This window comes from Papio anubis, chromosome 5 (assembly GCF_008728515.1).
Source record: "Papio anubis isolate 15944 chromosome 5, Panubis1.0, whole genome shotgun sequence".
Lineage (NCBI taxonomy): Eukaryota > Metazoa > Chordata > Mammalia > Primates > Cercopithecidae > Papio > Papio anubis.
The window spans coordinates 51,522,771-51,537,813 of NC_044980.1; the positions used below are offsets into that span (position 1 = coordinate 51,522,771).

Sequence of the window (15,043 nt, forward strand, 5' to 3'; positions counted from 1 at the left end):
CGTTTTTATATATTTTCTAAGATGATGAATCGTACAGAATCACCAAACTCATATTTCTGTTCAGGTCTGATCATTTTTACAGTTTTCACTTGCCTATGTAAATATTACCTACACATTATAGTTCATAATTTGTGATATGTCATCAGATTTCATTGAACTTGAGTCTTAGGTCACAACAGAACTAACTAACAACATACTGGCTTCATTCTAGTCTGATTTGTTTTCTTTTATGCCTATACACCAAGAGTGTTCGCTTGAAAACATGTCTTCCTTGACCTCCTACCTTTTCTCCTCATCTGCTCTTTAATTGTACCAGACTCAAATTGATAGTCTTCTAGGATTTTCATTCGCTAACTCAAATTGCTAGTCTTCTAGAATTTTCATTCACTACCAAGTTAACTTGCTTACTAACTTGAATTGTCTTATCTCTTTTAGATTTATTTTAAAACCCTACCAATTTTAAGAGTCATTGCATTTTCTGGATTGTCTGCATGGCTGTTTCTCCACTGTCCCCCTCTCCAAATTCTGATGTATATTTGACTTGTCTGGATTATATTTCCTCCTGGCAAGTTTTGACTTCTGTTGCAGTTTGACATTTTCTTGACCTGTCGTGCTCATGATTGTTTCCATGGCTTAACAAAGTCTACATATTTAGTTTCATTCTCGTAGAAATTTGTTGATTTCTCTGTTCATATATTAACACATTTAGAAGGAAGAACTGTTCTTTTTCCAGATTTGGACAGAACATCTCAATTCTGTTATTGAGTGATGATGTGCTCAGTAATGTGTATTGGATTGATTTATTGTGGTACGTTAGTAATTTGAATGTGGTAGTTTTTAATAGAATCTGCAGCTACATTTCTGAGAGACATGAGTGTGCCAAAGAAACACTATAACCAAGCTTTTGCACTGCTGCCTTACTTTCTTTCTGGGACTAGGCAAGTGTAAAGAGATGATTTAGAAAACCTTTTCGCATTTTATCTTTTTCTTAGTGGTTTGATGATATTTACCCATATATAGACATGGCCACCTGAAAGTTTAGCCTTAGTGTTTTACCTTAAATATGTCAGTGACTTCAGAAACTGTTGAAGTACATCCATAATGTTTGTATGTTAGTTTAAAAGTAAAAAAGACTTGCCTGGGTATGGTGGCTCACACCTGTATTCCCAGCACTTCAGGAGGCCGAGGTGGGCAGATCACTTGAGGTCAGGAGTTTGAGACCAACCTGGCCAACATGGTGAAACCCCATCTCTACTAAAAATACAAAAATTAGCTGGGCATGGTGTTGGGCGTCTGTAATCCCAGCTACTAGGGAGGCTGAGGCCGCAGAATCGCTTGAACCTGGGAGGTGGAGGCTGCAGTGAGCTGAGATCCTGCCACTGCACTCCAGCCCGGGTGACAGAGTGACACTGGATCTCAACAATCAAAAAAAGTAAAAACACTTTTCCTGCAAGGCAGTTTTCTCAAATTCATATTTGAGAAGTCATATTCTTGTGACTATTTGTGGTCAAGAAAGATGCCTTTTAATCATAAAATAATCTTGAATTGAGTTTTTAAAAATGTACTTCCTGTAAGAAGACAAATGAGAATCTTTTCCTTCACTTAATAATGTATTCTCTGCTCATAATAATGCCCTGGTCTACATTTGTCAGTATTTTATGCAGACATTGTTTTATATGTTCCAGTGGTGTCTGAAATTTATAGCACACTGAGTCTGAGTGATAATTTACTTAGAAATCCCTTCAGGTTTATTCAGTATTCAGTAGAGGATCAGTTGCTTTAACTATATTCATACATTTTGAGCATATAAGAACATTTAGTATAGGAGAACTGTACAGTTAATACACATTTTTTGATTCACTTTTCTTCTCTAAAGGGAGATTTGGGCTTGTACTTTATTTCATAGACAGTTTCAAAGGTAACTGACTGCAAAAAAAAATCATACAGAGTTGCCATTTTTAAGAATAATTTGATACTGACTAGTAGCTCTCTGCCTTTTGTAAATTCCCTCTTATTATAGTTGCCTCATGATTGTTAAACCAATCTCTTACAAATTTACTAATTTGGAAGTAATAAAACCTTTTGAATATTCTTCCTTTCCTCATTGAAGTTCTTTACCTTTTCTCTTTGAAGTTATTTGCATGTCTCTAGAGGCACTAATTTATGGTAGAAGTTGTTAAGGGCTATTTTGTCCATTAGGAATGATGGTGTTAACACCTGCATGGTGTTACTTCTTAGATCTTTGTTGATTAGAAGTGATAACCAGCTACTCTGACTCTGACTCTGAATCAGGGAGTGTTTCTCAAACCTGTGACATCTGTTGTTCTGGGTGCTTTGTTCCTAGCTGCAGGACAGAGAAGAGGCCCTGCCCTCAAAGAAGTTACCCTTTCCTTGTCTAGTTCAGCCAGTGATTGTGTGTTTATAATATGATTATCTATTAATACATTGTCTTATTTTAATTTTGGTTAATTTTATGTATATTTTATATATATTTTATGTTTCTATACTGTGTTCTAGTTTTCAGCATCCTATGATTGTGCTGGATAATACTTTTAATTTTAAAACTCAAATGGAGTGGTGTTTTAATGGAAACTAATCCATGATTTAGGGTAGATGGATTTATTGTGCATGATCATGTGGATATATGATAAATATGAGTCGATCAGAATCACTAAGGTGGTATTAAACTGCTTATATGTATTGTTTATAATTAGTTGTGTTATTGTCTTTGTTACTTGTCTTCCATATTACTTAACTGTTGATGTGGTTAATCAGAACATGAGCTTTTTGAGGGTGAATTCTGTGCCCATATCTCTCAAAGGCCTAAATAGGAAGGTTTGCACACAATGCTTAAAATAGTTTTTTCGCCGATGAAGATTTCTGATACAGATTCAACATACTATAAAACTGATTTTAGCCGGGTGTGGTAGCTCATGCCTGTAATTCTAGCACTTTGGGAGGCCAAGGCGGGTGGATTGCTTTGAGCTCAGGAGTTCAAGACCAGCCTGGACAACATGGAGAAACCCCATCTGTACAAAAAGTACAAAAAAATGAGCCAGGTATGGTGGCTCGCGCCTGTGGTCCCAGCTACTCAGGAGGCTGACGCTGGAGGATTGCTTGAGCTGGAAAGTGGAGGTTGCAGTGAGCCAAGATTGCGCCACTGCACTCCAGCCTAGGCGTCAGAGCCAAACTGTCTCTGTCTTAAAAAGAACGAATCAATCCTGTGTTCTGCTAAAGAGAGGATATTTACCCTGTGGGGAGATGAAAGTAGTAGTGCCTGTTTCTTGTTATAAATAAATAGAAGTTGTGCCGTCTTTAGTTCTCAGGGTCAAACTTTACTGAATAGAACCTGGAATGAAATCTTGTGGGAACTAATTTTCAGAATGTGAGCCATTTTTATACATTGTTACTTCTTATGTAAACCTACCTGTGTTATAAATGTTGCATCATATAAAGATGGAAGATTCCCCCTTCCAATGGTTTATTTAATCCTCCTTGCTTAGAAGAAGGAATAGGCCAACAGTTGGCAAAGACTGTATAGTCTCTGGAAAAACTGTCTTACTGGAAAATAGAATTGTCTTAGTATTGAGATAAAAGATGGTTTGGTTTTGGTTTTGGTTTTGTTTGCAATCTAGGTCAACAGATTAAAAGTACTTGTACATATTCATTTTCCTTTTGTTCTTAGAAGACACAGACTGTGAAGTCACTCATCTGAGTGTAAGTCATAGTGTTTTTTTTCATACAGACTTTATCACCTTGAACATGTAACTGAACCTCCTGTATCCTTTGTCTCATCTGTAAAATGGAGTAGTAAGAGCCGTGTCTCAAGAGAATTGACTGAGTAGCCCATGTGGCTGTTAGCCCTGTCCGTGGAAAGGAATCGTCAGTCTTCCTGTTTCATTATGCTCTCCCTATCCTCAGTTACTCAGGAGAATTGACTGAGTAGCCCATGTGGCTGTTAGCCTTGTCCATGGGAAGGAACTGTCAGTCTTCCTGTTTCATTATGATCTCCTACCCTCAGTTAAGTCATTCCTGCTCCTGCCCTTTACCTGGAACCTTACACTTTAAGGGTTCCACAGTGGACTACGATTGTTTCGGAAGCTGGGTCCTCCGTTGCTCTCCTCTTTCCTCAGTAATATGGCTTATGAGTTTGGTAGCGTGTGAATTTCTTCTGCTATGAAGGCTTCATGAGTAGACTTTAGTTAGCTCTGAATTGTGCCTGTCCCAAATGATCTAATGTATTTTCTAGGGTTCCTTGAAGTTCCTTGGACACTAAGAGAATCAAGATATGGAAATCTTTATTTATACTAAGGTTGAATCTCATTGACTTCCAGAAGGGCTTTCTACGAAAGATCATTACAGTCTTAGTTGCCTCTATTGCGGTGAAATGCTCTAATAATGAAGAGAATTAATATGCTTTTTAAATTATTATAATCAAATAGTCATTGTTGTAAAAACTTACAAAACTTCTTTGTATTATCATCATATAGGTATCAGCACAAGTGCTGACTTCTTGTAAAAACAAACTCAGATTGGACAGTGAACACTCATAGCAGCAAAGAGCACAGGCTCTTCAATCAAACCTGTGAGAGTTTGAATCTAGCCCTGCCCTTCACTTATAAACTGTATTACCCTGCGCATAAGCTAGCCTCCCCAAGCCTCTGATAGAAAAGACTTCACAGGGTTGCTGGAAGGGTGCAGTAAATTCATACATGTAAAGCACCTAATCCATTGTCTGGCATGTAATATAATTTTTCTGTGATGACACTCTGGCAGTTATTTCTCCGTTATCACTAGTTGTTGACAAACAGTATTTCCTTCCTAAAGATGAGCCATTTAATAACTTAAAAATTACATTAGACTGGTAGGATTCTTTTTGTTTATTTTTTTGGAGATAGAGTTTTGCTCTTGTTGCCCAGGCTGGAGTGCAATGGCGCAATCCCGGCTCACCACAACCTCCCCCTCCTGGGTTCAAACGATTCTCCTGCCTCAGCCTCCCGAATAGCTGGTATTACAGGCATGTGCCACCACACCCGGCTAATTTTGTATTTTTAGTAGAGATGGGGTTTCTCCATGTTGGTCAGGCCGGTTTTGAACTCCCAAACTCAGGTGATCTGCCTGCCTCGGCCTCTCAAAGTGCTGGGATTACAGGCGTGAGCCACTGCACCCGGCCAGGATTCTTATTTTTAAGTGTTTATTAAACGTCCCCTGTGTGCCAGGCATTGTGTAGAACTAATGTTTTAGTCAGACTCTTTGAGGTTGCAGGGAACAGAGATGGGTTAAAATTTATTTCATTCCAAATTAAAGAATCCACCAAGAAGTTTCCTCCATTGTACACTTGGCTCCTGGAGAACTAGTCATTCATTATCCAGGGTGGTACAAAAGTGGCTGTCGTCATCTAACAGCTTATCAAGGGACCCAGGTACAAGTGTTAGGTTGGCTTTTGTTACTTCTTCATCCCTGTCTTTCTTCTAATTTCTCTCTCTTCTCCCTTATTTCTGTCTCAGTGTTTCTACTTATTACCTTGCTCTGTTTCCCTGTTAAACGCCACTCTTCCTGCAGTGACACTATTTGTGTGTTTTACTTTCAGACTCTCAGAAAGGGAGATCTGACTCAGGCATACAGTACCATTCAGTATAGAAGGTCATTGGACCAAGGAACATTCCTGGACCAGGCAGCTATAGACGGTGGGTTGGATTCAGATGTTTAAAGCACCTTAAGCATTAGCCACCACCCTTAGGACTGGGCAGACCCTCTGGCTTCCCAGAAGGGGGCAGTGTGTCAGGTACCTTTTTTGGCCCATCCAGGACCCTGGGCAGTGTGATAGAACAATGAATGAGAGGTAACTTATCCTGAAAGAGCTCACAATGTGGACAAGGAAGCAGATACTTAAACATATACTTAATTTTATGATATAGTTAATATTTACCATGCAGGGAGAGAGCGGCTAACTGCCTTAGAATGGTGGTAGGAAATTCTTCATTGAAGCCATATTGAGATGGCAAAGGATATTCCTGGCAGGAAAAAAAAAAGTCTTCTGCAGAGATGGGTGCAAAATATCATAGTATATTTATGAAGTTTTTTTGTGCTATGAGAAGAGGACCTTACTTGGTATTTAAGGGGCTCCAGGAAGAAGGTCTAATTTATGGTACTGATGAAGATGATTAGACACAGAACTAGGAGAAAAAGTCCTCATAGAAGAGTAGAGGAGAGACCTACAAGAGAGTTAGCACAATCAACAGTGGCTGACACCACATTATAAAGGGAAGACAGACTACAGTTTCCCTGAGAAGGGACCCTGAAGCATCTTGAGTTTTAGCTGGTGAGTTTTGTAGGTCTAGGAAGAGTCTAGGACTAGAAACCTAACCTCAGGGAGTAAGCGTTCTTGAAGTTCTATGTCAGTCACAAATTCATTCTTAGGAATGTCTAGAAGCCAAAACCAAGAAACCTCATGTTTCCTAAATAAACAGGAAATGAAGATAAAGCTTGATCTGTAACAGTTCTTAAGTTTCTCATATTTTTCTAACCACAATTTTGTTTATTTTTAAGTCTTCAAAGTAGTTTCTCAAAACACATTGTTTTGCTAAAAAATCTGTTATTTTTTTTTAAGGTCAGAAGTATATATGCTGTTATTTAAAATAGGTATGTTTCTTGGTAATTGTGGCAAAAATAACTCCCTGAAACATGCATGTTTAACCAACATGAATTGGAGATGGCTCTCATCTCCCAGTGACTTTACAGCTATCTGTTTAGATTAGCTTTGGTTAAAAAAAGGTTTTTTTCCTGCTATGGCTGTGATATATTAATTGGATGACAAATCACTGCTATATCCATACATACACATACACACTCATCTGGTAAAAATAACCCTATATATGCCTGGTTTAATGGAAGATTATATGTTAGGATTATAACAAAAACAATACAAGTATGTAAAAAAAAAATTTCAGAGTTTGGTTCCATTTCAGAGAGAAATTAAGTAGAGTAGATATGATTTATTCCTGACAAATATAATAGGATTTACTGTATATTTCATTGATTCAAAGATCCCAGTGGTTGTAAGTTGTACCATTATTCTATTTACCATGAAGGAAAAAAAAAACCTGCCAGTTAAATTACAGTAACATTTGATTGCAAGAGGCATTCAGATTTCAGATATTAAAATGTGAAAAAATACAAATTTTAGAATTAGTGACATATAATTATTACAAAGAGACTAGGAAAAACACTTTGGTTTATATTTGCAGATTAACTTAGGAACCGTGAAAATTGTTCTGAATAACATCTAAATTGTAAATTTAGTCTTAATTAAATACAGAATTATTTAAAAAGTTAATAAGAATAGTCATTAAAATTTAAAACTAGGAAGGCTGTAGGACTGCCAGAGTTAATAGGTGAACATTCACTTAATATATGTTCATACCTATTATGAGCCAGACGTGTTTAGATGTTAGATGTATAGATGGATATAACACGTGGTCCCCTCACTCATGGAGCTTACAATTCATAAGAGAGGAACATTTTGCAAACTGCATTAACCATGTTAAAGGAAAAATACAAGTGCTGTGAAAGAATGGAACTGGGAGTTCTTAATTGAAATTGGGAAAGTCTGAGGAGTTGAGGAAAATCTAGAGAGTGGGTAGAAATTAGGTAAAAAGTAGGCAGAAAAGGAAGCAGCCTGTCCAGAAGCCCTGAGTAGGAAAGATGATTGTGGGGTTATTGAGGCAGTGAAGAAGCGGGGGCGGGGGGCAGGTCTGGTGACAGGAATTGAGGTGAGACCACATGGTGCAGGGCTACTTAGGTTGGGCTGAACATTTTGGATTTTAGTCTAAGCCCGGGGCAAGCCACTAGAGGATTTTAATGGAGGAGGTAACCCTGGCTGCACTGTGAAATCTGGGTAAGATTCAAAGTTAAAGAAGCCTTGTTAGGAGCCTGTTGCTAATTCAAACCAGGTAGGAGCAGCTTGACCTGGGTGGACGTGTGAATGGAAGACATGTTTTTTAGAAGATTATTTGCCCATATTATCAAAAATCTTCATTTGTGTACATTTTTTACCCAGCATTTCCATTTCTGGGTGTTTATTCTAAAGAAATAATTTAGGCCAAACGTGGTGTAATCCCAGCACTTTGGGAGGCTGAGGTGGGTGGATCACCTGATCTCAGGAGTTCGAGACCAGCCTGACCAACATGGTGAAACCCCCGTCTCTACTAAGAACACAAAATTAGCCGGGCGTGGTGGCACAGGCCTGTAATACCAGCTACTTGGAAGGGTGAGGCAGGAGAATCACTTGAACCTGGGAGGAGTAGGTTGCAGTGAGCCAGTTGCGCCATTGCACTCCAGTCTCGGCAACAAGAGCTAAACTCCATCTCAAAATAATAATAATCTCATAGCCCTTAAACATAAATAAGGTAAAACAAAATTTAAAAAAGAATCTCAGATGTTTGTAAAAGTTCAGCTACTAGAATGCTTATCCCTATTATTTATAATAAAAGAAATTGGTCTAAAAGATTATAGTGTTTTCAAACAAATGGAAAGGAAGGAGACAAATTAGACTTTAAGGAGGCCACGCCATCCAGGAAGATTTGTTTAGACAAGGAATGTCCTTTGTGTGTTTGACTGGGGGCCAGGAACAGAAACTGAAAATCCGTAACAGAGAAGAGATACTCCTGAAACAGATTTGTGGGAAGAGAGATAGCTAGGACCAGAGGAAAGACGATCGAGCACCTTGGTCCAGGAGCGCAGGAGTTTCTGGTATAAAAATGCACTGCAGTTCCACTATGAGGCTTATTTTTTGGGAACTAGCCTAGGAACCAAACCACCTCTTGCAACATTGTTACTGGAGGGGGAAAGTGCTTTTAATACTAAAGACTTGAAAGTGAATTTTTGGTATGCAGTCACCACGTAAATTCAGTTGCCTACAAATCTGAGCCTCCTGGAATAAGTACCAACTGAGCAGGATGGATTTTTTGGAAGACACTTTATCCCCTGTGTTCCTCACCCCTACCTTCCTTTCTCTCCCTTCTTCTCCCTCCTTTTCCTCCTCCTCCTTTCTTCTCTGCTTTCTTCCCTTCTGTCCATCCCCCCTTCCTCTTTCCTTCTTCTCCTCCCTCCCTTTCTTACATTCTTCCACACATCCCCTAACATTTATATTTTATTTTATTTTATTTTTTTATTTTTTTTATTTTTTTTTTTGAGACGGAGTCTCGCTCTGTCGCCCGGGCTGGAGTGCAGTGGCCCGATCTCAGCTCACTGCAAGCTCCGCCTCCCGGGTTTACGCCATTCTCCTGCCTCAGCCTCCCGAGTAGCTGGGACTACAGGCGCCCGCCACCTCGCCCGGCTAGTTTTTTGTATTTTTTTTTTTTTTAGTAGAGACGGGGTTTCACCGTGTTAGCCAGGATGGTCTTGATCTCCTGACCTCGTGATCCGCCCGCCTCGGCCTCCCAGAGTGCTGGGATTACAGGCTTGAGCCACCGCGCCCGGCCTATATTTTATAATCAGCATAAAAAGCAGCCAAGCACGGATAAGTAAATGAGATAATCCTCCTTTTTTCATACTTTTTGAAAATCTCATATTGCTTCTATATAACAGTATTTGTGTGTGTGTGTGTGTGTGTGTGTGTGTGTGTGTGTCTGTAAGGAAATATTTTACTGTGTGGTCCTAATGCCCATTTGCAAGTTTCAAACCAAATGTTACGTATTCTTTGTATTTCTAAAAATATCTAGGCCAGTCGCTGATACAGAGGTGTTTAATATTTTGGCTTCTACTTTCCTCACAGTCTTGATGCTTCAGTGAGACCGGTTAACTGTTTCCTTTCTAGTGAATATTTATTTTTAAGTAGTTTCTTCTTCTTTTTTTTCTTTGGCTGATTCTCTGAAGATTGTACTTCATAGTTGTGATTAGCTGGAAAATTCCTAGAGGAGTTTGAATTTGTCTTTTTAGTAAACTTGAGGTTCTTGTCTTGGGTATTTCCTTGAGTATTTCCTTTTCATATCAGTGTAGAAAAACTGTTGTCTGGCTTTATAAACTTTTCAAAATAGTTACTGAAATTAGCTTAGTATTTGTAAAGTTGTTACTAATCCCAAGGTGCAGTTGCTTTAACTGCATGCTTATGAATCAGGTTTTCAAATCTGTGCATATCGTGTATGCGTTTATGCTCATGGGGATGTGGGTATATATTTTTAAATTAGTGATTTTCGTGAGCTTGATGCTTTGCCTATTAGGCTTCGTAGAGTTAATTCTCAAACGGTTCTTAGTTTAGAGATTGTTTTATTCTAGTAAATCTACACCATTTAATGGAGTAAAGATCAAATGTTTGTACTGATAATTTTTATTCTTTTTAGAGTACCCCAAGTGCTTGTCAGAAATCACTGTTCTCTGAAAATAAAAATTTAATCATGTAGGCTATGAAAAATTGTTTTGGGATCATAGATGATGTAGTTAAGTTTCACTTCACTTATTAAATATTTATTGAGCTTATTTCAGATAAATGAGCATATCCACCAGATTCTGTCTGTATTGACTTAATGTATTGGAAATCCTGGGATAAAAGCGTAATAATACACCCTTCTAAATATTTGTTATATACTTGGGTGGTAGAATTGAAAACAATGCAGTCTTAGTGAATGTATTTGTTAATACAGTGCTTAATGTCTTGGGATTCATTTTGTTAACTACAGTGGAACAAAGGTCTGCATGATATATGTCAGTAGTATATAATTCAGAATCATTTCAACCTTTAAGTCATTTGGGGTTTTTAGCAGTTAGCTTTTTTATTACATGTCCATTGGAAGTATAAAATGGAACCATTTGTTCTTGGAAATTATCTTTCATATATAAATTTCTCATTTTCTTTGTTTCTCCATCCATTTTAGTCGTGAGATGGAGAATAAAGAAACTCTCAAAGGGTTGCACAAGATGGACGATCGTCCAGAGGAACGAATGATCAGGGAGAAACTGAAGGCAACCTGTATGCCAGCGTGGAAGCACGAATGGTTGGAAAGGAGAAATAGGCGAGGGCCTGTGGTAAGTGGCTATGGGTTACCAGCTGTAAGGAAGAAAGCATAGGAGGAAATGGAAAAGTAAGCATAAATAGATCCTCTCGTAAGCTTTTCTTCTTCATTTTAAATGTAGTAGTTTTAATTACTTGATATTGCGGTCATTTGGAAGAAACCGTAATTAAAACTACGCTCATTAAACAACTTAAACTGTTCTGGGAACTTAACTGTTGTGTTTGGTGGAGGGGTAAATGCTTAAACCAAGACTACCCTCTCATGTCAGTATCTAAAATCCTTTCATTGGAGTTTTATACTGTACTTTCTAAATTTTAAAAAGAAATTTTTCCAATTTGTTTTAGATGTTTTATCTCTAAGACAGGATCCAAGGATCTTAATTTCAGAAATCTTCTAGGAAAGAAAATATTTAATTGCAGTAATTCGTAAGTGTAATAATTGGGTTTTTACATGCATGCGTAAGATGTGCATTTCTCCAACTTTGTTACAATGTCAGCATGTTACCCTCATTTGACTTGAAAAAAAAAAAGTTTAATAGACCCATGGAGATTAAGATAAATTAAAAATGTATGGGGTTTGATGAAAGAAAATCTAGAGTCCTAGATTTTAAAAAGCAGGGATACTCCATCCTTTGCTGTAGGTATAAGAATATATATTCTTACAAGAATACCATCATGAAATGTGTGTCTTCATTCTAAAAAGGAAGAAGTATTACAGTATCCTAGCACTTACCTGTATCAGCAAGTTTGTGTTTATTTTGTTCTTTTAAAACAGATACGGCAACTTAAAATTTATCTAAACTTTGACAAGGGTCTAAAGTACACCCCTGCCAAATGATTGTCTGCCCTGCATTCATCCCATATGCCTATTTAAGTTTAGATTTAAATTAATTAGATGTAAATAAAAGTAAAAATGTAGTTCCTCAGTCTCACCAACCACATTTCAAATGCTTAGTAACCACATGTGGCCAACGGCTACCCTTTGGGGAGTGCAGTTTTAGCACATTACCATTGCCTCAGAAAGCTCTCTTAGATGTGTAGTACTGACTCGTGTCTGACTTAACTCCATAATCCCTGCGGCTTTCGATATCCTCATTACTGAGCTGCAGTCTGTCAGGAATATTTTACCCGTTGGTTCTCATTCTAACCCATGGAATTCTACAGAATAAATCTAATTGTTCCTTTCCATACCAGCACTTTAAGTTACTATGGGCTCATGAGTCTTTGTCTTTACAGCTAAGTTTCTACATTTCTTCCATTTATTACTCATGTGAGGTGGTGTGGTGGGAACCCCTCACCATTTTAGCTATTTGTGCCAGAAGATGAATATGAAGAAATTAAGGATTTATCTTAGAGAAGAGAAAGTGCTGTTGAAACATCTTGTAGAAGGTTGACAGTTAAAAGGGCGTATTACTACTCAGTTAATATAAAGAACTTTTAAACAAACAGAGCCATCTGAAGTTTCAATGTGCTGCTTTCTGAGCTCCTTTAGATGGAGGCGTTCAAACAGAGCCTAAATCTTTTGAGAATACCGTAGGGCATAAATCACAACTTTTTAAAAACGAGCCAGCCGTTTGTTTTTTATTATGTATGAACTAAGAATATCCATTTCTCTAAGACAGAATTTTAGTTTTTATACTGTTCACTTTCTAGCAAATAGGTACCTTGTCTGTATATAAGACATGCATGAAGAGGGAGGAGATGTGTGGAATAAGATGCATAACACAGTCCTTAAGCTTAATTATGCCACTCTACATTTTATGGTTTACAGATTTCATATTATCCTTAAGAAGTTTACTGTTTACTTGGGAGGTCTGATTCTGTTTTTATACTTTAAGTAAGTTGTGTCAAATCATTCTTGAAACATAAAGTGTAAATATCTCCAAATGGGAAAATTAGACTTACATGTAATAAATAGAGTAGTACATGAAATATCACAAAGCAACTTGTGACTAGGTGCCAAATGTGTGGGATGGGCAGAAGAGCAATAGGGACTTAGGAAAGAGAAAGAATGTCATGCTGGTAGACTTCAGGGAAGTTTCATAAAAGGAAGAATTTTAACTGAGTCTAAAAAAATGGGTAAATTTTCCTCTTGTGAAGGTGTACTCCTGGGGTGCTGCAGGCTGGAGATGAGTATTAAATTAGGAGGAGAGTAAGTGGAAAGCACAGGAGGAGGAAGGGTCAGGCAAGTTTGGTGAACACAGCAACTGGCTAAAGAACAGGAGCAGTGGGAGAAAGTCCAGAAAGGTCTGCAGTTGTACAAGGCTGTGGAGTTTGGCCTTTGGTCATGGCTAGATTAGGTCTGAAAGCCTTAATTTAAAAAAAAAAAAAAAAAAAAAAAAAAAAAAGCAGGTCTTCTAAACTGCATTTGTGCCTGAGAAATTGATCTTTAAAATTCTAACCTCTTTTGGTTTTCTGAGATACATATCTAACCTATTGTTGTAATATAACGTAAAAAACCACACACACACAAAAGCAGGGCAAAATGATTGCATAGTCATCAAACTATTTGAAATTATGCCCAGTGTTGTTTCAAGGTTCTACATTTTGTCGAAACAAATAAAAACATACCGAGGTCTTTGATCTAGTAGTTGAATGAGTTGACTATAGAAGTTATGAGTGCTTATTTTTCACATTTGTTTAATAACCTTTGATTGTTACTTTTGAGTGTTAAATGAGTTAGGGTATATAATAACAAATAATACCATTTCTGCAGTTTTGTATGCATTACCAAATTGTAAGGGAAGAGGTTGCATTTTAACTAGTGTTAAATCCTAAATGACTGAAATTTGTGTAGGTAAAAATAGTCTTTTACATTAATAGCTTAAAGTAATAATAAAAGTTGATATGTTGTCTGGTATACTGGTATATTTCATAACAAAAGCTCATTAAGTTTATTTCCTAGTCTATGATATTTACATTTACTTACCTTTTATATTTTTAAGTAATCAAAATACTGGAATACTTTGATTCAGGTGGTAAAACCAATCCCAGTTAAAGGAGATGGATCTGAAATGAATCACTTGGCAGCTGAGTCTCCAGGAGAGGCCCAGGCGAGTGCGGCTTCACCAGCTTCCAAAGGCCGACGCAGTCCTTCTCCTGGCAACTCCCCATCAGGTCGCACAGTGAAATCAGAATCTCCAGGAGTAAGGAGAAAAAGAGTTTCCCCAGTGCCTGTAAGTTAATGTTATGTTTTTATAATTATGTTATATGTTAGTTTTTATAATTTTTAGATTCATTTATAACAGAGAAAAGACTGGCCAGCCATCTGTTAGAACATCAGTTTTCAAAATATGATCTGCAGACCCCTGAGGATGGAGGGAGGGAGGCAGTTCCTGAGACCCTTTCTGGGTCTATTAGGTCAAAACTAATTTTGTGATAAAACTGTGATGTTGTTTGCCTCTTTCCCTGCATTGATATTTGCAGTGGTGGGTAAAACTATTGGTGCCTTTTCCCAATTTAAGGCTACAGCTGTAGAAACTATATTCATTATTGCTATGTATCAGCCATTAAAGAAAAAAAAAATGTCAATTACACTTGATAATGCCTTTGACAAGGAAATAGAAATTAATTTTATTAAATCTTGACTCTTAGTAAATACATGCCTTTGTAATATTGTGTGTGATGAAATGGGATGCATGCGTAAAGCACTTCTACATACCAAAATACAATAGTTTCTCAAGGAGAAGTATTTGTGTGGTTGTTAGAGTTGCAAGCCGAACTAGTTCTTTCATGGAACATTAAATGAGTGACCAACAAACTATGATTATTTAGATTTGGGTATTTGGAAGATATTTTTCTTAAGATGAATTAGACTGTCACTTCAAGAAAAGCAACTTAAGGCCAGGAGCGGTGGCTATAATTCTACCTCTTTGGGAGACTGAGGTGGGCGGATCACCTGAGGTCAGGAGTTCGAGAGCAGCCTGGCCAACATGGTGAAACCTCATCTCTACTGAAAATACAAAAATTAGCCAGGCATGGTGACAGATGCCTGTAATCCCAGCTACTCGGGGGGCTGAGGCAGGAGAATCGCTT

At 37.7% G+C, this 15,043-nt stretch overlaps 1 protein-coding gene and 1 non-coding gene across 8 annotated transcripts in view; both read left to right on the forward strand.

Annotated features, from left to right (window-relative positions):
• MAP3K1 (mitogen-activated protein kinase kinase kinase 1) overlaps nt 1–15,043 on the forward strand; it is a 77,560-nt gene that overhangs the window by 30,342 nt on the left and 32,175 nt on the right. For 5 of the 7 annotated variants that reach the window (XR_002522364.1, XR_002522363.1, XR_002522365.1 and 2 more), the window contains exons 2-3: nt 10,872–11,022; nt 13,984–14,184. Coding sequence is in view for 4 of the 7 variants with exons in the window: in XM_009208442.3 (XP_009206706.1) it covers nt 10,872–11,022; nt 13,984–14,184 (352 nt within the window). In the remaining 3 variants the exon portion in view is untranslated. Of the gene's footprint in view, nt 1–10,871; nt 11,079–13,983; nt 14,185–15,043 lie in introns of those variants that run through there. The other 2 variants (NM_001168930.1, XM_021939171.2) reach the window with 2 other exon arrangements.
• LOC116275178 lies at nt 11,417–11,525 on the forward strand. Its single transcript, XR_004184131.1, has one exon. It is a non-coding gene; the product is annotated as a small nucleolar RNA U13 (small nucleolar RNA).